General features: G+C 34.6%; 10 protein-coding genes across 10 annotated transcripts; 7 read left to right on the top strand and 3 right to left on the bottom strand. All coding sequences in view use genetic code 12, as the record gives it.

The window, feature by feature from the left end:
- Positions 1-107: 107 nt before the first annotated feature.
- CYC3 (holocytochrome c synthase) lies at positions 108-893 on the top strand (the record flags this gene model as incomplete). Its single annotated transcript, XM_007375175.1, has 1 exon — positions 108-893. The coding sequence occupies one exon, from the start codon at positions 108-110 to the stop codon at positions 891-893; it is 786 nt and encodes a 261-aa protein (XP_007375237.1).
- A 260-nt stretch (positions 894-1,153) lies between these two features.
- Positions 1,154-3,325, bottom strand: SPAPADRAFT_138815 (uncharacterized protein; the record flags this gene model as incomplete). The annotated part of the gene is made up of 1 exon (XM_007375174.1): positions 1,154-3,325. The coding sequence occupies one exon, from the start codon at positions 3,323-3,325 to the stop codon at positions 1,154-1,156; it is 2,172 nt and encodes a 723-aa protein (XP_007375236.1).
- An 895-nt stretch (positions 3,326-4,220) lies between these two features.
- Positions 4,221-4,984, top strand: SPAPADRAFT_71503 (uncharacterized protein; the record flags this gene model as incomplete). The annotated part of the gene is made up of 1 exon (XM_007375173.1): positions 4,221-4,984. The coding sequence occupies one exon, from the start codon at positions 4,230-4,232 to the stop codon at positions 4,926-4,928; it is 699 nt and encodes a 232-aa protein (XP_007375235.1).
- Positions 4,985-5,041: 57 nt separating this feature from the next.
- Positions 5,042-6,202, top strand: PUS4 (pseudouridine synthase; the record flags this gene model as incomplete). The annotated part of the gene is made up of 1 exon (XM_007375172.1): positions 5,042-6,202. One exon carries the CDS (start codon positions 5,042-5,044, stop codon positions 6,200-6,202), a length of 1,161 nt encoding a protein of 386 aa, XP_007375234.1.
- Positions 6,203-6,270: 68 nt separating this feature from the next.
- On the top strand, positions 6,271-7,401 carry SPAPADRAFT_138569 (uncharacterized protein; the record flags this gene model as incomplete). The annotated part of the gene is made up of 1 exon (XM_007375171.1): positions 6,271-7,401. The coding sequence occupies one exon, from the start codon at positions 6,271-6,273 to the stop codon at positions 7,399-7,401; it is 1,131 nt and encodes a 376-aa protein (XP_007375233.1).
- A 63-nt stretch (positions 7,402-7,464) lies between these two features.
- On the top strand, positions 7,465-7,947 carry SPAPADRAFT_55534 (ADP-ribose 1''-phosphate phosphatase; the record flags this gene model as incomplete). Its single annotated transcript, XM_007375170.1, has 1 exon — positions 7,465-7,947. The coding sequence occupies one exon, from the start codon at positions 7,465-7,467 to the stop codon at positions 7,945-7,947; it is 483 nt and encodes a 160-aa protein (XP_007375232.1).
- A 1,591-nt stretch (positions 7,948-9,538) lies between these two features.
- VPS1 (dynamin-like GTPase) lies at positions 9,539-15,035 on the top strand (the record flags this gene model as incomplete). Its single annotated transcript, XM_007375168.1, has 2 exons — positions 9,539-11,765; positions 13,260-15,035. One exon carries the CDS (start codon positions 9,583-9,585, stop codon positions 11,659-11,661), a length of 2,079 nt encoding a protein of 692 aa, XP_007375230.1.
- Positions 13,341-14,606, top strand: SPE2 (adenosylmethionine decarboxylase; the record flags this gene model as incomplete). The annotated part of the gene is made up of 1 exon (XM_007375169.1): positions 13,341-14,606. One exon carries the CDS (start codon positions 13,341-13,343, stop codon positions 14,604-14,606), a length of 1,266 nt encoding a protein of 421 aa, XP_007375231.1.
- A 245-nt stretch (positions 15,036-15,280) lies between the features above and the next one.
- PET9 (ADP/ATP carrier protein) lies at positions 15,281-16,183 on the bottom strand (the record flags this gene model as incomplete). The annotated part of the gene is made up of 1 exon (XM_007375167.1): positions 15,281-16,183. The coding sequence occupies one exon, from the start codon at positions 16,181-16,183 to the stop codon at positions 15,281-15,283; it is 903 nt and encodes a 300-aa protein (XP_007375229.1).
- Positions 16,184-16,807: 624 nt separating this feature from the next.
- Positions 16,808-22,690, bottom strand: SPAPADRAFT_152194 (aminophospholipid-translocating P4-type ATPase; the record flags this gene model as incomplete). Its single annotated transcript, XM_007375166.1, has 1 exon — positions 16,808-22,690. The coding sequence occupies one exon, from the start codon at positions 22,504-22,506 to the stop codon at positions 17,539-17,541; it is 4,968 nt and encodes a 1,655-aa protein (XP_007375228.1).
- Positions 22,691-23,231: the final 541 nt, after the last annotated feature.

Here is a 23,231-nt window from a genome sequence, read left to right as displayed (position 1 = left end):
AATCCCATATGTCGTTCTCTTTGCAAAAAAAGAAATTTTCAATTACTACAAAAAAAAAAAGCCAATCATAATAAATATTACTCTAATCATCATTAGTTCAAGCAAACATGGGTTGGTTTTGGGCAGATTCAAAAGCTAGATCTATAAACGATTCAGTAAGCACTCCAGCATCCTCAGGATGCCCTATAGATCATTCTTCTTTTATATCAGCTTGTCCCGTTAAAGGAAGTGGCGGCAACAATGAAGAGCTTAACCCATTAAATAACATGCCAGTAAACCTTTCATCGCAACGAGCACCGGGTCAAAAATTAGCATTGTCAACTACTCGTACATTTTCAACTATTCCTCGTGGGGAAACTGAAGATAATGGTGTGTGGGAATATCCATCTCCACAGCAAATGTTGAATGCTATGTTACGTAAGGGAAAAGGTGATGGTATTCCTGAGGACGCAGTGGAATCAATGGTTGATGTTCATAATTTTTTGAACGAAGGTGCCTGGCAACAAATCTTGGATTGGGAAAACAAATATACTTTAGAAACTAAGGTGGAACCTCGATTAAAACAATTTACTGGTAAACCACACGATTTATCACCACGAGCACAATTATTCTTATGGTTAGGTAAATTTTTCCCTGAACAGTTCAATACTCAGCCACCATTTGATAGACACGATTGGACAGTTTTAAGGTCTCAGGGAAAAGAACAAGGTTGGAAAGAAGTCAGATACATTATAGATTACTATTCTGCACCTGATGATGAAGATACAGGAATGCCAGCTTTTATGTTGGATACACGTCCTGCTTTGGATAATTTTGAAAATGCTAGCGATAGAATTATTCGTTGGGCAAAACCAATATGGAAGAAGGCCATGGGTGAACCAGATACTGATTAATTTGTATATATTTATGTATATTTACTTGAATGAATAATGTTTTTAAGTGCTTAGTATTAGTTGTTGTCATCTTCATTGTAACGGGATTCCTGGAACTCTCTTTCTGCGCAATATAGTATATGTGCTATATATTTGTAACCTAAGTCTGAAACTACTAGGCTGAGCTTAGCACTGAAAGAGAAGTTGGAGTTTGTCAAAGTAGCTTGTGAAAATATACAGGTACAACAAAATGGCTTCTAATATTAATTAGCTTTATCTATTTACAGGTGTAACTCGCTTTGAGCTTGGGCCAACAAGCTAGCAGGTACTTCATACTTACCATTAAGACTCAAAATCATTTTTGGTAATGAAGTACCAAGAGTTCGAAGCTTAGCTTCGGCTAAGTCCTTAATCAATTTTTCAATGAGTACATTATTACCAGTTCTCTTGGCATGGTTCAACAAAAAGTAAAATGTGAAAGCATTTGGAGAAACATCTTGTTCTTTCATTTTTTCATAAAATTCAAATGCTAATTTTGCATCACGGTGCAAACTTCCATTAATCATTAAGTTGTACAATCTAGCATCAGCTTTTACATTTTGAATCACATATTCAAAAATATGCTCAGCTTTTCCCAACTCTCCAAAACTTAATTCGTTCTTAATCATTGACGTATGCAATGCATAATTCTTTGGATCATTTTGCATAGCATGATTATAAATCAGTCTTGCAACGGTAATATTTGTTTTACTCAATGTGTCAACCATTGAGGTAAGTGCAAACATATTAAATTCAACACTTTTAGCTTTTTTAACAAGATCCACCACAACATCAATATCAGGATCTAAACCTTTATCAAATTGTCTCTTACAATAACAATCAATTAATGTGGATGTAATAGCGTGAGTTTCCACAACCTTGTTTTTGCGCATAAATTCAACAATACCTTCAACGGCTTTATAATTCTTTTCTTTGACATAATGAGTTAAGAATACATTAATTGCGGTACTTCCTGGGATATAACCGGATCCATCTTTAAGATACTCATCTAATTTTGCATTAGCTTGATCAATTTTACCGTTCAATACCATTCCAACTAAGATCCCATCTTTACCATAATTGGTCAATGAAATACCACTATATTGCGCAAGATATTGATCAATTTTTTCCGGGCAGTCAAAGTTGGCAAAACCAGAAATGATTGATGAAAATAATGCTGGAGTCATGTTAATCTTTGACGATTGAATAGTTGCAATTACTCGTTCAAAATTTTCAAGACTGGTTTCTCTACCATTTGCAGCAATCTTTTCAGGCGATGCCAATGTAGTTAAAATGATAGACCAACCATTAGCGGTAGGAATAACCCCTCTATTAAGCATAGCCTGGAAAATCTCAAACACATCGTCGGGTCTATCAGTTTGTTGGAACGCATACATGATTTTTTCTAATGTTGCACGAGAAACTTGCTTGTCGTACTTTGCACAACTTTGTTGAATATCGTGATAAATATCCCAAACTTTTTTTGAATCTTTGGCTCTCATTGCATCGTTAAGTAGATGGAAAATCTTAGGGTCATCAGGATTAAATTCTCGAACGTTTTGTGCAACAATTGCAATTCTGAACTTTTTATATTCAGCTTCTTTAAAAACTTGCAAATTTTCAAGACTTTGTCTAACACGATACTTTTTAGGAGCTTTATTTTGTTGAATTAACTTTGTGATATGCTCGGTTGTAAAACTAACTTCTTGCTCGAGACATGATTGGACGTAACAGTAAACTACCAAATTGCTAAAATCATAGATTTTTGCTTCATCTTCGTTTCCTGATACTCTAATACGGAGTGGTTGTTTAACTTGAGAGTATTCAAGGAAGTTAACCCACAACTTTATAATTTTCTCATACACCTTCAAACGGTTTTCACTAGATTCAATACCTTTGATATGTCTAGTTGCCATGTCTATAAAATGAGTATGGTTGGCAATTCTTTGTTCAACCAACATGTTGAATAAATCTTCAATGGTTTTGTTTTTACCTAAAAATGCTTCAGGTTTCAAAGCCTTTCTAAAAAGATCAGTGGCTAATGGTGAAAATGTTTGATAAACTTCACGTTCTGACATACCTTCTTCAATTTGGATTTCACGAACATAAGTAATACCCTCTTCTAAAATTTCATAGGATTCACGCAAATCAACAGGTAATGCCTTAGAAATAGTTTCGCCAATTTGAGTAGTAATGTCCTTCAATTTAGCATTGATGTGTTTAGGAACTCTTGCTTTGGTGTTTTTAGTTTTCTTGAGTACTTCTTCAGGCTTGATGGTTTGTTGAGGGACTTTCACAGCCGATGAGGCTCCAGCAGTAGATTGAAATCGACTGAGTATGACTGGGATATGTCTAAGCTTGTATAAACTACCCCTTGAGATCGTCCTACTAACGGACTGTCTTAATGGGATCATATTCAGGTAATGAAGCGACAAGTGTTGTAAATATTTGATCTTACATTGTTGAAAATTTTTTTGTTAGCCAATAGTGCGAAAGGTTGGTGAATTTTTCGATTTTGCAACAGTCACGTGCCAGTTTCTTCAAGCACAATTGAAGAGCTTCCCCCATGGAAATATCACTTCCTTTGGATAGCTATAGATCTTTTTGTTTTGTCTTTGATCGTGTAATAACTTACTTTTGACCTATCACGAGGTCTTTTGTTTGCTTACTTCAAATGGTAGAAACAACTTTCAGCAAAAGCCTACAACCAATTGAGAAAGAATCTAGCAGATGAACAATTTTGAGTGAGAGATATTTCCAGTCTTGTGTGAATCATAACTTTGGAAAAATGTTGTAATACTAAATTAGGCTAAATCTACAGGATAACAGCTGTTTCCAGAAACTTTGTGTATTGAACAATACTATAGAAAAGAAATCATGTCATGATAATTATAATTAGGAATTATGATAATCTAACAACAAATAAACACCATATATAAAGTATCTATCTATTCTATTAGTTAGTACTTGACTTTGAAAAAAGTTCAATGGTTCCTCAAGTAAAATCAGATATCTTAGTTTTCTTATCATAAACAAAAAATATCAACTGAGCTGGGTTATAGCATGAGAGTCCGAGACTCGTTATCATCATTGTACAAGAGTGACTCCACCAAATGTTAATTTACATACCATTTTATGATTCTTTCCGAATTCAAGCCCGTTGAACTGAAGAAGAATTGAAAGAAATATGTTGAAAAAAAAAAACTGTGCCCATCACTTTAATATTTCGTCAGAGAAAACATCCGGGTAACCATGGATTTGACAGAAAAAGGGCAATAAAATAAAACCACAAAGGATATAATATAGTTCACTCCACACATGAGCACCACCAACGACAATAATAGCAACCCCAAATTGTTCCTGTCAGGACCATCAACGTCTGAACCAAATGACCTCTCATTTTTTAATTATCATGAATTTCTAGTTCCTCAATCAAAATATTCCCTAGTCATAAATCATTACCCGAACAATTACGCCAGTTCTAATTCTACTACACAGTTAAATACAAGAATAATACGAATACCACGATGTTACGAAACTACTGAATTCTCTGATTTGATTCCCCTGTTTTCTTTGTACTATCCTGGTAAAGAACCTGGAGCAATAACGCAAGAACACCTTGATGTACAGGGAACTTACGATGGAAATATATTTGGAATTACTTCAGATTTTCGTCTAGAAATTAACTCTAACGAACTACAAGAGATAGTGAGGCAAGTAAATCAATATTTATATAATGCCTTCTATCCATATAGTATACCCACATTATTTGAAAACGTATTGGATCTAATCACGGGAGGAATGTTTTCTCAGTTATCAAATCTTGTTGGTGTACGATCGCACACCAAGAGAACATTATTACAATTGGAACAGTATATTACGGATGTCAATAGTAAGTTTAAAGAAAGAGAAATTGACGTTGTTATAATTTCACCTAGAAAATCAGGATATTTATCAGTATGTATAGCTTTTTGCTTTGCAAAAGTTGGAATACTACTAACATATAGTTTAGCTTGACATTCAATTACCCAAACCAACTAAATAGATTAGATATTTATATGCACATAGTGACGAAAAAAAAAAAAAAACCAGTCCCGCGATGGTTTTTCCAATTCCTGTTTGTAGTTCATATGCTAAGATACTTCAATATGAATGGGGTATTTGCAATTTATAAACCATCAGGTATATCATCAGCGAAATTTTTGGATCGTGTACAAGCCACATTCACTGAATCAAAAGTCTTTGCTCACGATTTACAACAAGCTCGGGCAAAGATCTTGTCTGATTTAAATACTGACAAAAAATGGAGAGGTGGACGAGCAGAAAAGAAAGCTAGCAGAACAAAAGTAAAGATTGGCCATGGTGGCACTTTAGATCCATTGGCTAGTGGTGTTCTAGTGGTAGGTGTTGGATTGGGAACTAAAAAATTACAGTTTTATCTTAGTGAATGTCGCAAAACATACGAGACCAAAGCTTTATTAGGTATATCTACCACCACAGGTGATTCAGAAGGAGAAATTATAACACATAATGAAATTGATCATATAACCTCTGAGATGGTTAAGGATGCCACTAAGAAGTTTATTGGTGATATCAAACAAACCCCACCAATTTTTTCTGCATTAAAAGTTAATGGAAAACCACTTTACGAATATGCAAGACAAGGCTTACCATTGCCTACCAGTATTAAAGTTAGAGATGTTACAGTTTATGATATTAAAGTTTTTGAAGATGATTTATTGTCAACCGATCACGAATTCAAGACATTGGTTAGCGAATTGGACGAGAATGGTGTTCCCAAAGAACATGGTTTAGAAAATAATCCTACTTTGAATGACTCTCCGTTATACTTCAGTAGTCAATACCTTGAAAAGTGTGAAAAAGAAGAGGTTTCCAGTGAAGTGGGCAAACCAAAAATCTTACCCTCGGATAAAGACTTGCCAGAAAAACTTCCTATGATTCATTTTTCATCTGATGTTTCATCAGGAACTTATATTAGAAGTTTGATTAGTGATATAGGAAGAGCTTTGGAATCTTCGGCATACATGGTTGAGTTAATTAGAACAAAGCAATCCGAATGGGAATTAGGTAAGAATGTCTTCACGATTGAAGATTTCGAGAAAGATGAAAGGATCTGGGGAGCTGTATTAAAGAAAGTATTAGACGATGGTGGTAAAGACATTGATTTAAAATCTGAATTTGAGAAGATTGCAAGTGAAGTTGCAAAGGAAAGTCCAGAGCAAGATTCCCACCAAAGTAAAAAACGATCTATTGATGAGGTTGAAAACTAGAAGGAAAAAAAAAATAAATAGACCTCTCAGCAAACATACTTTTTACATAGACCATAGAGATACATACAATGACAATAAGACTATTCGTAAGGCAATTTGGTAGAACAGGTTGTCGTCATCTATACACAAAAACAACCATTAATCCAATATTTTTCAATCTTGAAATTCCCAATCACATTAGACCTACTTCCGCACTTGTATTATCAACACCATCAAACCTCCCCCAAGTAATTCAAAATGCAATTGATTTATATCAGAAACATAATTTACAAATCATAGTCGCTGGCGTAGATAGTATTGTTCCAAATTCATCAAGAAATGGAGTTTCTGAGGTGTGGACGGAACAGCCATTGACCATTGAGAATTCATTGTTATTATCTGAACGAGATGACTTAAATAAACCACCTAAGGAAAGCGATGGTATTCATATTGTAACGGCCAAGAAGAATTGGAAAAATATTGAATCCAATTTGAGAATTAATTTTAATACCAAGATAAATGCAGATTTAAAACTTGCAAATACAATATTTTCAACTGGATCAATTCTAACTCTATTTTATTTCCAGCCCGGTAACCTCATTGATTCCACTGGAAATTCCGGCCAACATTTATGTGAGTTGGAAGTCACATTACCTCAAGATCTGGTTTCTGAAGAATGTCAAATTACATTTAAAGACAACTGGACGCCATTATATCCAGATCAAGTATTCTCTGTCACAAATTGTATTGGAAATCTAGTGAAGGCAGTTGACAACAAACCTGCTAGTGAATTTCTTGAAAAGAATCAAAAGTTAATGTCAATTGGATCTAAGGAAACCCAAGTTTATGTAAAATTAACCAATCCAAATTCCACTGTGACTGAAAGATTTAAAATTATTGCCGGCGGTGGCGGTTGGGGAGCCAAGGCAAATATGATTGCGTTATCTCCCGAGGCAAAACCTGTAATTGGAAGTAAAATTGAATTCTTTATGATTACTCCCCAGGATAGATATTCTAAGAAGTACGAAGCTATTGAAGACTACAAGAATGCAATTACTTTACAAACGACCTATGAAGAACAGAACTATGTAGAAGAAGAAGAAGAAGAACAGGAGCCAATTGTTATGGAAAATGTAGTAGGTTGTGGTTCGGAATCGGGTTTTAAATTTAATGGAGTAATTCATAATTCACCTGGTGAACAAGTGCAAATTCATATATAGGCACACGTGAGAAAAATATTTTCCCCACAAGAGACATCTCGTCTTCTCCTCTGTATATAGAAAATGATAAAATACATCAAGGGGGATCTATTCAGTCATAAATCAATTGACATCTCTAAATCAGTTATTTTGGCACATGCATGTAATACTCATGGTGCTTGGGGTGGTGGAATTGCTGCAGTGTTTGGTAGGCAATTCCCTACGGCCAACACAAAATATTCAAACTATTGTCATACACATTCAAATTTATTAGGTACAACTTTGCTAATCCCTGCAAATGACAATAATAAAATATTCATTGCCTGTTTGTTTACATCGGATTTTTCTCAAACACCAACTGAAATTGTTGAATACACTGACAAGGCGCTTGAGGACTTATCTAAACAATTAGCTAGTAGTGATCTTGATTTTGAAACTGACCAAGATCATCCTATTATTAATATGCCCAAGATTAATGCTGGTATCTTTGGTGTTCCTTGGGAATTAACTGAAGGTGCACTTATGAAACATACAAGTTTAAATTTTAACGTTTACGTCATTGATTAAGTTAGACAGTATCCTTCTATGAGATACTTGACGGTACCAATTCACAAATCAATTGCTTACTGTCGAATTCATCTTGTGATTCTTGGTGTGTTTTTTTTTTTTGTAAAAGAACCAATTCATTTCATTGAATCTCGAGTGCTTGCTTCAGCAAACAGTTTGCCGATTTTTGTTTGAGTTAATATACAGATAAAATGCTTTCTGGGTTTACCTAGATGGATGACTGTAGTAAAATTGTTTCACTTCAAGTGTTGAGAAATATCCTCACAAACATACTGTGGGATACTGTTTTTTTAAAAAAAAACCCCATAATAGTACATTCCATGAATTTTGCATTCGTTCATATGCATCCTTCAAGTTTATTACAGTTTAACCAGCGCTGTAGGGACCTCTTTTGTAGACATTAGACAATTGCCCTTTAACTCGTTAGAAATCAGTTGTTTATAACTAGTGCTTATTCCATGAAATTTTTAGTCAATCAAATTCTCAGAATACTGTGATAGAAAGGATAGTAACCGTGCTGAAAGTAATATCTGATGAAAACACCACTTATGTGACTACTCGCGCATTACAAGGAACCGAGATTCTTCAACCGGTTTCAAATATTGAAAATACTGGCACTCAAAATGCTGAACCCCATTCCTTTACTTTTCCCAGATCTACACAAGTAACGTCCAAAATTGTTCAAGCCAGTGTAATCATGGGAGATCCTGATTTGGAAAGTGGCTATCCAGAGGAATATATCACATTGTGGCCTACATTTGACAGCTCTAGTAATCAACTTTCAACCTACTCGTTTGCTTTGTTCGTAGGGTTTGTCATTTCTTTCTATCTTGTTTAGTTATTGTTATGTAGCAGATACTATTGTTGTTTTATAAGTTGCAGGTGCTGATACCATTAGTATCTGCAAATTAAATCTGGAGATATTGTTTTCTAGGTTTTTATATAATGGAAATTTGTTATCAAAATCCCTCAATTACTACAATAAATTACTGTTGTGTATATCCAGTAGAGACTTATCCTTCATGTTAAATGCCATATTTCGAACCTGTACTAACGCATGCCTTATCAGCAAACCACCCTCTATTTCGCCAGGGAGGGGGGGAGGGTCTTTATTTCTGCTTAATTTCAGCCAACATTATGCTAATTGAAACCCAAGATCATGACCAAGATGGGTATGCCGTTGGTGATAAAACTTGGTATATTACCTCTATTCTAATTCTGCATTACACCTTTAGATAAAAGATATAAACAAATCTAAATTGTCTCAAAATCGGCCCAAGGTTTGTGTGTTACCCGGACAGATCCTATCTCTAAACTATAACACACTACAATATACCCATTGTGCAGGTAAACGTACTATAGAATAGTCATCAAGTTAGCGATACACCGTCATCAGCTATACTATATGATTGTTCCACGTCTATGTAAATTGTTCAAGTTAACTAGTTGCAGTCTGTCGGCGATAACAAGTATAAGTTTTGCCATCCATAGTCGTGCGCACAGCCTATTTTTCTCAAAGTGGACAATTTGTCCACAACAAAACCATACAGCCTCTTTTTTTTTAACCATAGTCTTCCCCCTTTTTCCTCTTATCTGTTCAGGCTGTGATCAATTGATATTTGAGAAATATATACGATGGATGAGACTTTAATTGCTACCATTAATAAATTGCAGGATGCATTGGCTCCATTAGGTGGAGGATCATCTTCCCCAGTTGATTTACCACAAATTACTGTGGTCGGTTCACAATCTTCTGGTAAATCTTCAGTTTTAGAAAATATTGTTGGAAGAGACTTTTTACCTAGAGGTACTGGTATTGTCACTAGAAGACCTTTAGTTTTACAATTGATTAATAGAAGAGCTGGTCATTCCAACAATGATCTTATCAATATCAACTCCACTAAAGAAAATGGGGAAGTTTCGGAAAATAATGCTGATGAATGGGGTGAATTTTTGCATTTACCTAATAAGAAGTTTTACAATTTCGAAGAAATTAGAAATGAAATCGTTCGTGAAACTGATGCTAAGACCGGTAAGAACTTAGGTATTTCTCCTGTTCCTATCAATTTAAGAATTTACTCCCCACACGTTTTAACCTTAACTTTAGTTGATTTGCCAGGTTTAACTAAAGTTCCGGTAGGGGATCAACCCAAGGATATTGAAAGACAGATTAGAGATATGATTATGAAGTTTATCTCCAAGCCAAATGCAATTGTTTTATCTGTTAATGCAGCAAATACTGATTTGGCAAATTCTGATGGGTTAAAATTAGCTAGAGAAGTTGATCCTGAAGGTGCTAGAACAATTGGGGTTTTAACTAAAGTTGATTTGATGGATGAAGGTACCGATGTTATTGATATTCTTGCTGGTAGAGTTATTCCCTTAAGATTTGGTTACGTTCCAGTTATTAATCGTGGTCAAAAGGATATTGAATCCAACAAAACTATTAGAGAAGCATTGAAGGATGAACGTCAATTTTTTGAAAATCATCCAAGTTATCGTGCAAAGGCTCAATTTTGTGGTACTCCATATTTAGCCAAGAAGTTGAATGGTATTTTATTACACCATATTAAGGGTACTTTGCCTGATATTAAGATGAGAATTGAACATTCTTTAAAGAAATATCAACAGGAATTGACTCTTTTGGGTCCAGAAATGGCTGAATCACCAGCTTCAATTGCTTTGAGTATGATCACCCAATTTACCAAGGATTATAATGGAATTTTAGATGGTGAATCCAAGGAATTAAGTTCACAAGAATTAAGTGGTGGTGCTCGTATTTCATTTGTTTTCCATGAAATTTTCAAGAATGGTATAAATGCATTGGATCCATTTGATCAAATTAAAGATGCGGATATTAGAACAATTATGCATAATACTTCTGGTTCTGCTCCTTCCTTATTTGTTGGAACCCAAGCATTTGAAGTTTTAGTTAAACAACAAATTAGAAGAATGGAAGAACCTTCCATAAGATGTATAAATTTAATTTTTGATGAATTGGTTAGAATTTTATCCCAAATTATCAGTCAACCTCAATATTCAAGATACCCTGCATTAAAAGAATTATTATCACAACAATTTATTCAATTTTTAAGAGATGAATTAGTTCCAACCAACAATTTTGTTGTTGATATTATTAAGTCCGAAGAAACTTATGTCAATACTGCCCATCCTGATTTATTAAAAGGGTCACAAGCAATGCAAATTGTAGAGGAAAAATTCCACCCTCAACCACAAGTTCCAGTTGATCCAAAAACTGGTAAACCATTACCACCAACTCAAGCACAAAAACAGCAGCAACAACATCCTCAAGAGCAAAAAGATGATAATCCGAATGGATTCTTTGGTGGGTTTTTCTCTTCCAAAAATAAGAAAAGATTACAATCAATGGAAGCCCCTCCTCCAGTATTAAGAGCCACGGGAACCATGACTGAACGAGAAACCATGGAAACTGAAGTTATTAAGTTGTTAATTTCTTCCTATTATAATATTGTTAAGCGAACCGTCGCTGATATTGTTCCAAAGGCTATTATGTTGAAATTGATTGTTAGATCTAAAGATGAAATTCAAAAGGAATTATTGCAAAAGATGTATAGTCATCCTGACTTGGAAGATTTGGTTAAGGAGAATGAAATGACTATTCAAAAGAGAAAGGAATGTTTACGTATGGTTGAAGTTTTGAAGAATGCCAGTGAGATTGTATCTAGTGTTTGAGTGATAGAGTGGTAAGATAGAAATTTAACTTCATTTGTTTTGTTGGTTGATCTATATATATATGTTTTTTAATAATAATAATAGTAGTAGTAGTAGTATCGTTTGGATGGATATTTTTAGTCCTGTGTGTAAGTGCATAGGGATCATTTGTATGCATTGAGAGTAAAAGTTTATTACTTTGCGTTCGTTACAAGTTACTCAATTCTCCCATATTATCTCTCTGATATGGTAATCAGGAGGTAGTATGGTGATCTCCTTTATTTCATGAACTTTGATCAGTTTCCCAGAGACAAGTTGTAATTACTCAAACAATGTAAATGACAAGTAAATAATTTGATCCAGAACAAAACTCGTGTGAAAAATATTAATCCAAAATTTTTCAGATCGAGTACAACCAATTAAAAATCGCGAAAGTAAATGCTAGATCATGTTTGTTTTCGTCTGAATGCAACATGTTTACTTTCGTCGGACAATTCCTAGAGAAATTACTCCTTATTTGCTATAGTTGCAGTATAGTTACATCCAATTTTAACCGTTGCTAGATGCGTGATTTTTTTTATGTAACATAAGCCTGTGCGGCTGGTTACAAAACTGACACATTGTTGTCCTATCTGTATAATTAGGGTTTAAAAACGCAGTATTATTTCTTGCTAGTTCTAGCAAAAACCAATTATATAATTTTCAATTGCTGACTCCGAATGAAATTATACTCTAAGGCGGGTGTGTTGCCTAGTGAAGTCAGTAAGAATACCCCCTTCCCCCACTTTGTTGTGGTGACAGTATACAGGAAATCGTCAAGTGAAAAAAAAAAAATTTTTTTCGTTTGTTTAGCAAGTCTTTTCACTGGTGTTAAACAAAGGCCGAAAAAAAAGGAACAAATGAAAAATTAAACTTGACTCTTTTTTTAAGATCTTCTTTTCCTCACAGATATCTGTAAAAGTTCCAACACCACAAACTCCCGTTCAAACGAAGCAATAGTTTACAACTACAGCCACCTAAGCTTTAACGTATTTTGATTTATACAAGAGAATCGACATAAATCAAAAACAAATTCTAAGATCATTTTAGAGCAGAAAGTTATCTCCTATAGTGTGAAAATTTTCGTTCAAGTTGATTAACACAACTTTATATTCCATTACTTCCGTTTAATCAGTTTATGCTTAAGAAGAAGCGACGAGATTACTTTTTCATTAATAGACTAATTGAACCAGGATAACATTCATCACATTTAAAATTTGAAACAGAATTTTCCAACTAGTTTCAAATTTAATTCTACAAGTTACTAAACATCACCCAGCCTATCGTGCTCGCCGAAATTACTTTTGCTAGAACCGTTTCAACCTCGGTTATCTGTTGCTGACATCGCTAATACATTAGAAAGTTTTTGCAAAGCAAGTCTAAATCATTTACCTGACACAACAACATCATCATCATTACACAACCTAATTAATAAAACTTTGAAACGTTTCTTGCTACTTCTCTCTTCGTTTCAATTTCCGTTATTAATTATACCCACCCATCATTATTCACAAGAGTAAGTTCCAATCCAACCCCCAATCCACATCAAGAAACATCATCCTTCTAGTTTCTTACTAAAAAGAAAAAAAAAGAAAACCCAAAAAAAAAGACTATAATTTAAAGACAATAAAAACTAAAAAGAAAAAAAATTCAATATTTCAATGGTAGCTCCTGCTTATTTTCAAGACACTTACGTTGATCATGAATTATCTGCTAATTTAGATTCAACTTTTGCTTTCGAAGGTCCAGAAAAACTTTTAGAAATTTGGTTTTGGCCTTCTGAAACTCAATTACCTAAGGACATTCCTGCTGATGGTATTAGAAGTATTCCCTTGGAATCCTGGGTTAAATTATTAGATTTGGTTAATTGCAAAATTTTATCAATGAAATCTTCTAAGTTTATGGATGCTTATTTATTAAGTGAAAGTTCATTGTTTGTATTTCCTCACAAGTTAATTCTCAAAACTTGTGGTACAACGACTACTTTAGCCTGTTTGGATGAGTTATTCGAAACCGTCAGAGAAAAAATGAATCTTTTGTTATCAAGTAAAGAGATTTACAAGGTTTTTTATTCAAGAAGATCATTCATGTTTCCTGATAAGCAACTTCTGGTTCATAAAGATTGGAAGAGTGAAGTTTCCCTTTTAGATAAGCATTTTGCTCACGGAAAATCTTATATTGTTGGTAATTTTAATAGTGATGATCATTGGTATTTGTATGTTGGTGGATATGAAGATCATGTCAATCCTCATATTCAAGCTAATGATCAAACGTTTGAAATCTTAATGACTGAATTGAACCCTGAATGTGCTCATAAGTTTGTAACTTCAAGAAAGCCAGGCGTTGAATCCTTGATTAAAGATGTAGTTGATGAGCATGACTTGGGCCATGATATTGGATTAGAAACAATGGTTGAAACAAGCTTGGATGAGGTTTTTGAACCTACAAGAAACTTCACCTCTCATTTGCCTTCTCCTTCTTTATCCGGTATTTCCGAATGTGAAGAGGAAATTCAAGTAGTTAAACAACCAACCAAGTTTGAATTCATTCATGATGCCTTTTCATTCACACCTTGTGGATATTCATCCAATTCAATCTGTTCAAATGTTCCTGGAGGTTATTATTATACTTTGCATATCACACCAGAGTCAGGATGGAGTTATGCATCGTTTGAAACAAACTATCCATTTTCGGATAAATCTCCAGTAGATATCATGACGGTCATTACCAGAATCTTGAACATTTTTGAGCCAAGAAAATTTTCAATGACATTAATCAACGATTTATTGAATGATAATTCAAGTTTATTCATGTTAAAGAATAGTGATTTGATGTTGAAGGATTTGGGGTATAAGAAACAAGAAAGAGTTTTGTATGATTTGAAAAATGAATATAGTTTATTATATTTAAAATTCGAAAAGACCTAACCTTTTCTTGTTTCTTTTTTTTTTTGTTTGTATTTGTTCGTATATAGCTAGTCAATTATATGTTTAAAGTACAGTTTTTTTTGTGAACTTTGTAGGTGTGATTGATGGTTATAATGAGCATGGAAACTATTCTTTGAAAATTTGCTTAATATTTCCATAAAATCATACAAAATCTACTAAAATTGAGACAATAATATTTGACAGGAAAAAGTTTGTCCAACGTACAGCAACGTGCATATTTCCACTTCACCAAATTGAATAATATGAGCGTTGTTTGTTATGCTCCATTTCTCTACGTCAACTCTACTAGTTTGATTCACCTTGGGTGCGAATTAGTATTTTAGGTTGCAAACTATCACGTGCACTCATCACTTTCGGGAATTAGAAATCCATGTTTTCCAAAGATGTCCGGGCAAATCAAAAAAAATATAATTAAAAAAAAAAAAATAGATCTTGAAACAGCCACAATTGCTTATAGCCATGACGCTGATGGACTACCTACCTACCTATCTGGCAAGATTTAATGTGCAAAATAAATATATTCCTTTTGAAAAGTATATACAAATTATATATTTAAAATTGTAAATGATTTAAAGAAGTAAACAAATAATATAATAAAAAGTTTAAAGAAACAAAAATCTATCTCAAAAAACATTAATCATAAACTAAATTGTTTACTTGAACTTCTTACCGAAGACAATCATTTGTAATTGATCGTACAAGGAGATAACACCGGCACCGGCAACACCTCTCAAGATGTTAGCACCACAACCCTTGAATAAGGAACCAACACCTTCAGCAGCAACAACCTTCTTGAAACAGTCGAAGGCACCAGCGTACTTAACAGCTTGACCAGAAGTCATCATCATTCTTCTTCTAACGGTATCTAATGGGTAAGAAGCAGTAGAAGCACCAGTGGTAACAGTCCAACCTAACAAGAAAGAAGCTAAGAAAGAACCTTCTAATGGACCAACTAAGACAACAGGCTTAAGGGAATCGTACAAACCGAAGTATAAACCTCTGTAAACAATAATACCAATAACAGATGGACCGAAACCTCTGTACAAACCAGCAATACCATCAGAAGCTAAAGTCTTCTTGTAAACATCAACTAAACCGTTGAATTCTCTCTTACCGTCACCCTTAGAAGACTTAGCATCGTTAGCCAATCTAGTTCTAGCGTAATCCAAAGAGTAAACGAAAGCCAAAGAGGTGGCACCAGCTAAACCACCGGAAGCTAAGTTACCAGCGAACCATGGCCAGTAACCTTCATCCTTCTTGAAACCGAACATAGCCTTGAATTTATCCTTGAAGGCGAAGTTTAAGGCTTGGGTTGGGAAGTATCTGATAACGTTGGCAGTGTTACCTCTCCAGAAGGAAACAACACCTTCTTCAGCAGCGGTTCTCTTGAAACATTCAATGATACCATCGTACTTCTTGGCTAATCTACCTTGCTTGATCATTTCATCTTGGTTTTGAATCAATAATTTAACTCTTTCAATTGGAGCAGCGGCGGTCTTGGAGACAGCGGCAGAAACACCACCCATCAAGAAATCAATTAAGAATGAGGAATCCATCTTGGTTATTAATGTATATGAATAGTTTGTCGAAGATGTAAAACTTGAAGAAGAAAAGAAAAAAAAAGAGGAAAAGAGAAAGATTAAAAAACTTTCAATCGTTAGGGGAAATGACCATAATTTATATAAAAGCGTCGAACGTCCAAACTAAAAAAAAAATTTACTGAGTGAAAAATTTTTTTTTGTGTTGATATTATGCACTGTACGCAAAAATAAAGAAAAAAAGAAATTAATAGAAAAACAATAAAACTGGCCCGTTGGTGTTTTGTTGAAGAATGGATGTTGAACGGTGAATTTCGGACATTTCTCCGTTCATCTAGCAACAACAGCAAAAAAAAGAATTGTTAATCATCAAAGTCGCAGAAAATACTCAATTTTGATTTGTCAAATGAGAGTCAACGATGCGCAGAGCCGGGTAATTTTTGTAAAAGACCGGTATTGCCTCAAATAAAATAGAGGTTAATTGTATCTATTTTTCTCAAACGAACCCTCGGAAATTTACCTAAGATCTTGGCTCGATACAAGAAAATCACTCATCTCATCGCAGGCGTATGCGTTACTTCCTACACCTTTTAACGTTCTCCTCAAATGAACCCCCTTGGAAGTCAATAGCACTTACTAGTTATCTCAATTCTACCTACTAATAAAACCCTATTTGACTTCTTACGGCGCTTTGATCCGACGGTACAATGAAAAAGACACATACACATTTACCGATTTAACAAAAGGGGCGCGAAAAAAAATTTTACGAACCGGAAATCTGTTAACAATGAAGATGAAGGTGAATTCAACACCTAAGGAACCGAGTAAATGACAAGCCATACACATTTTAAATGTAAAGGACAGACGAGCTTAAGTTTGAAGAGACTTTCTACCACATGTTGACGTGTTCATTCAACTCACCCCATATTTTATTATTGCTTTTTTTTTTTTCTTGTTTCATAACCGCTCCCCACCTCCCCCACTTTCATGTCCCAATTCTCTTATTTTTCATCCAATGAAAAACCACGCTTATCGCCGGGTGAAAAAAAAACAACAAAATAAGAATAACACATCGCTCAAGTTCGTCAATTAGAACACACCTCTTTTCTATATATGCTTATCTCCAGATCTTGATTCTTGTGAGATTATATTCCGACATCAAACTTACAAGCGACACGCGGCACAATTTGAAATCATCTTAAAAAGAAATAAAATTTAATTCCACATTCTTGCTTGTTTCAAGCCGATCTCTGCCGGGCAAGGCAATTACGGTTGCAAAAAAAAAAAAAACTAGACAAAAAAAGAAAAGTTATAACATCTATTCTAATATACAGAAATATAATATACAAACATACATGTACAAACACAACGTCTTATGGCATATGTTGACCCCTATTTTCTTCACTAATTCTCGAAACTTCACGACGATGTTCGGAAAAATCCTCCATTGCAATTTCTTCAGTTTGGATTGGATTAATTGAATCCATTTCTGGAAGATAAGTATTACTACTATTTTCACTACCCTTTTTAAACATTCTTAAAAATGATCTTCTTTTCGATGGAGAAATTGATTGACCTGGTGGAGGGGTAGGTGGAGGAGTAGCCAATCGTCTGCTGAAACTAAATTCTTCTTCATAAACTGTATCACTTGCATTTCTTGCTTCATCTGAATCATTATCGACTTTCTTACTTTGGTGACTACGTCTAGGCGATGAAAAACTCATCCTGTTAATCATGTCCGAAGTATATGCACTGATTTTAACTCTGTTAGGGTCAGTTGGATCATAGTCGAATGGATATGCATCAAAATCTCCTCGTTGAACACATTCTCTAATAATATCAACATCTCTTGGCCAGAATATTCTTTGAACGAAATCATAAAAGAATCTTGGGATAAGACAACAAAGTACACCAACAAAAACCGTAGGCCAAAATCCTGGAGTACCAAAAATTTGTGGTGCAGCCTTGAAAAATTCTCCACTATAAGTATTAATTGTCCATAATCCAGTCCAAATAAAGATAATCAAAATGGAAATTGCCACAATCAATGAACTTAACCAATCCCATCTAAATTGGTGGAAAAGAATGTATAAGTTACATGAAATACAAGCAATACATGTAACAATGACCCCCATCCAGAAACGGTGATCTACTGGTTTACCATTCATACCAGCAAATCCAATGGTATATAACAAGTATGGGAAGAAAAATGATATAGCTGATTGATAGATCCCATCAATACAATACCACCAAAATTTAGCTTGGGTCATTTCAGTTCGAAGGATACCACTTCTATAAATTTGTGGAACTAATAATGATACTTTGGCTTCAACATCTTGGTCGAATATACCCAAGAAAATTACCGGTAATGAGGTAAATGCCAAATTATAGAACATCAAATATGTAAATTCAAACAAATAGGTTCCATCAAAATTATTGTAAATACCATACCAGAACAAGGCAATATTGAAAATAACATTCTTATAAAAGAAACTTGGAATCATTTCACTAAATCTCAAGTATGACCAACGTCCATGAGTTAATAATAACTTTGCTAAGAATCTAAATTGACCGATTGCATAATCTGAAGACATAACTGCTTGTCTACCTTCTTCACCAGCAATACCCACACCAACATCTGCTGCTTGAATCATAGCAACATCATTAGAACCATCACCAATTGCTAATGTCATGACATCTAAAGTGTCTTTGACCAATTTAACAACCGCAGCCTTTTGTGCTGGAGATACACGACAACATAAAACTGCACGACATTTCTTACATAACAACAAGAACTTTCTCTTGGTATCCGGATTCAAAAGTGCCATCTTAAGAGCATCACCATCAACAACGACCCCGAATCGTTCGTCTGGTGGAGTATGATCTCCAATAGCAGCTTCTTGTTCTTCCAATGAACCTTCCATTTGGAAATAATGTCCTAAATAATGTGTGATGATTGTATCAACAACTTGTTGTTCTCCAGCTCCAGAAGGAAATCTAATTCCTAGCCTATTAGTATCTTCTGCACTATATCCAGTTTTGATAACCAACAATTCCATTTCATTACCTAATAAATTACACGAAAACCCGATATTGATAGCAGTTTCGACTTTATCACCAGTCAAAACCCATAATTTTATACCAGCCTCAGCCAAAATAGAAATTGCATCAGGAACACCATCTTGCAAACGATCTTCAATTGCAGTACCACCTAATAAGGTCAATTCACGTTCAATGGAATCAGCAACAACTTCCATCTTATCGTCACGGTCCTCCAAACTTGAAGCAGCAATTTGATGACGTCTGTTCCATTCGGTGTATTGTTCCCATGATAATTCACGTACTGCAATACATAAAGTACGCAAACCTTCAGTTGCAAATTCTTCCAAATGCTTAGATGTAGTTTCCAATAATTCAGGATCATTTTCGGTCTTACTCAATCTGCTATAGATGATCGAATCAGCACCTTTACAGATAAGAAGGGCTTTAGCAGGTTCATTTGGAGTAGAACCAGGGATCTTGATTATTGAACTCATTCTCTTTCTAGTAGAATTGAATTCTAAAGTATTCAATACCTGGTATTCTTTAGTAACGCCATGAACGTTAATTAAGACACCCTTTTTAGTATTACCTTTAAATTCGAAACCAAGAGATCTAGCAGTACCAACCAATGCGGCTTCATCTGGAGATTGTGCTTTGAGTAATAATTTTTTAGGATTCTTTGGATCCTGCTCACTCATCACGGAATGACACAATGCTAAACATAACATGAAATGGTCCACCGAGTTTTTCTGTTCATCGCCACTAGAGCCAAGCATATCATCCAAGATTTTCAGGGATACAAATGTAATTTCATCATCATAAGTGGTGTTATTTGATATCTTGTGAAGCTTTTCAATCATTTGTAACTTATCTTTATTGATCAATTCACGTTCAACTGCAGCTTCAGTATCAACATCAACACCTAATCTTTTTCTTAATCCCATAAGTGCTTCAGTATATGCTCGACCATATGAAACTCCATTAATAGTACATTTCTTAAATTCCATAACATTTTGGGTTAATGTACCTGTTTTGTCACTAAAGATATATTCAATTTGTCCCAAATCATCAGAAATCGACCAAGATTTTGGAGTACATGGGAAATCTAATCTTGGATAATACATTCCAACATCGGAATATATGAAGAATGCCTGTGCTGTTTTAATAATTTCAATGGTAATATAAAGAGAAATTGGAACCAAGGATTGATACAAGATTAAAGCAACAAAGAAACCAACCAACCCATTCAAAGCTGGTGTTCCTGCAATTGTACCAAATTCAAAGTAATCTCGTGATGTTCCATGGTGTGTATAATAAATACCGTTGACCAATCCTGATATGAAACAAATAATGAACAAGAATATGAAATTGAGAATAACATAGTAATTCAATTCTCGCGACATACGTGATTGTTTTGTTGGAGTTATACCAGCATTAAGCATGATCTTGGTATCATCACCAGTGAAAACAACTATACCAATAACCCACTTTGTATTTCTTAATGAACATCCACGTAAAAGTAGGTTGTTGATTGTAATTGCTTCTTGAGCGTCTTCAGCACCGTTATTGTCGTATTTCAAATTACCTTGATAAGTATATAAATTGGCATGAGGACCTTCTGAATCAACTTGGAAAGAATGGTTAATCAAATCATCAGCTTTAGTGATTTTTTGTTCGATTGAAGAATATTTCATGGCTTGCTTAACCTTTAAATTGGTTTCACCATCGAGATTCTTGGTTTCAACATAACAACAATTATCATCATCACTAGTTGCCAAAATAACCACATCTGCAGGAATTTCATCATTGTTGTAAATACGAAGAATATCACCAACTTTCACATCTTTCCAATACTTCTTTGCAAATTTAAGTGTCTTTTCACTTCGTTGATACTTATGAGATTGTCGACGTTGTTGTTGAAACAGCTTACGTAAATCATCGCTGAATGGGTTAATATCTACTGAATTTCTTGGTGAAGCTTCAATAATGTCACTATCAAAAGATCTTCTACCTGGCTCTTCAGTAATATTGTGTTCTTCATTGTACTTTTGTCTTAATTTATTTGCTCTGCCTTCTTTGGTTAGATTACGTTTGGAAGCTCCCCATATCCTAACCATTAATCTTGTATTTGCTTTCTTAAATCTTCTCCAGGCTGATACCTTTGAATCATTACAATTTATATTATCATAATGATATTCACTATCGAAATTGATTTGAGATAATATATGAGTTGTTTGATTGTTAACCTCTAAATCAGTGACTGTTCTTCTTGAATCTTCAATTGCATCTTTGATGGCGGTGATAATAACAATGACGATTAAAGGAACAGCAGCTAATACAGGTGAAGGAACACCAAAGATTGAAAAAGCACCCAATATAATCAAGAAAAGGAAATAAATATTTGCAACATTGTGAAAGAATTGATGTGAGATATTTTTAGGTAAAAAGGATAATGGAGTATATTTGGTTGTTCTAATTTTATTTCTTGGATACTCTTTAATAGTTTTACCTGATTCAGGGTCAACATAGTCTGCTGGTAATGGTCTATTAAATACAATTGTTCGTTGTTGATGCTTTTTATTCTTAGGATCTTCTGCTTCAAGGTCTATGTTCGAGTCTTCATCGTCTGACTCTTCGTGATGGTGTCGTTCAGGGAAATCAACCGAATGAGTATTTGGTTTTCTAAATGAATTCAACCTAAGGGAGTGACTTCCATGCTTTCGTTTGTTGTGAGGATCTAGTATTCGTCTAAGGGTTAATGATCTTCCAACACCCTCCTTTTTAGGCCTTCCGTGCTTGTTACGCCTAGTACCCCATCTAAGTCTTTTTGTCTTGGAAGGAGATTCTTCCGCATCATCATCTTCTCCGTCATCGTCTTCTTCAACTTCGTCAGCATCAAAGCTATTTTCAAAAGCTTCTGTGGCAAATGGAGATTTGGGTTGTTTGAAAATATCATCCTCAGGGATCACTTGATGTACGTCCAAAAAGGGTGATTGAATTTTACCACTCTTCTGATTGCCATGTGCTGAAGATGGAATATTGTCGTCGTCCAATTTAAAACGTAAAGACCCCTTTCTGGAATTACTATTGGTGTTAATTGGTTCAAACCTAGTATTATCAATTCTTGGTGTAGGAGGTACTGAATCATATTCCTCATCGGTGAATGCGCCGTCTATATTGTTTTGCGGATTATTGAATGCGAATCGATCCATAGTTGGTGATGGTAAGATCGAAGAAGCATCATTGGAAAACGAATCCTCTTGATCAAGGAAAGGACTCTTGTTATTTTCTTGAGACATATTGTGTTACAAGTTTAAATGATGATCTATATGATTTCCTCGTCTCCCGTGTATTCCTTCAAAATTTCTATAAGATCTCAATGAACGGTATTACGAACCCAGACTCAATCCACGAGTCAATGACTATTCTTAGATATAAAGCTAACCGGCCTAGTCTATTGTAACTTAAAGTCAAGTACAACGTGTGTTATAAAGAACGAAAAAAATAGTTTTAGTAAAGTTTTTTGTCAGCCATAACCAGGGGTTGGGTTAGAAAAAGAAAAAGCCAAAAATATAAAAAAAAAAGAAAGATTTTCTCATGAACTTGTTTTGTGTAACAATAGGTTCGGATATAAAAAAAAACCTGATTTAGTTCGATATATCACTGATATCTTGTCGGCTTAGAGTCATGTAAGGCACATTTATTGAGATTCTGTTGGGGGCTCTCATCTTCTTTCGGTAGAATAAATTTCTGACGTACGATTACGAAACATGCTATTAGTGTAAATTATAATTCTTCCACCGTGTCAAAAAAAAAAGGTTTTTTTTTGTAAGAATTCGGATTCGGCCGTTCAACCTAACTTCCCATTGTTCTCATTATCACTACGATTAGAATTACGTAAGGAAATAACCGCCCCCCCTGGGATCTTACAGAAAGTTTAAACCGTTTGGATTAACTATTCAGAACAAAATTTTAAAGGTTAAAAGGGACCGTGTAATGCACAGAGAACCTAATTCTTGGCGTA

The sequence above is a fragment of the Spathaspora passalidarum genome, assembly GCF_000223485.1.
Source record: "Spathaspora passalidarum NRRL Y-27907 unplaced genomic scaffold SPAPAscaffold_4, whole genome shotgun sequence".
Lineage (NCBI taxonomy): Eukaryota > Fungi > Ascomycota > Pichiomycetes > Serinales > Debaryomycetaceae > Spathaspora > Spathaspora passalidarum.
This window is presented reverse-complemented; position numbering and strand designations above follow the sequence as displayed.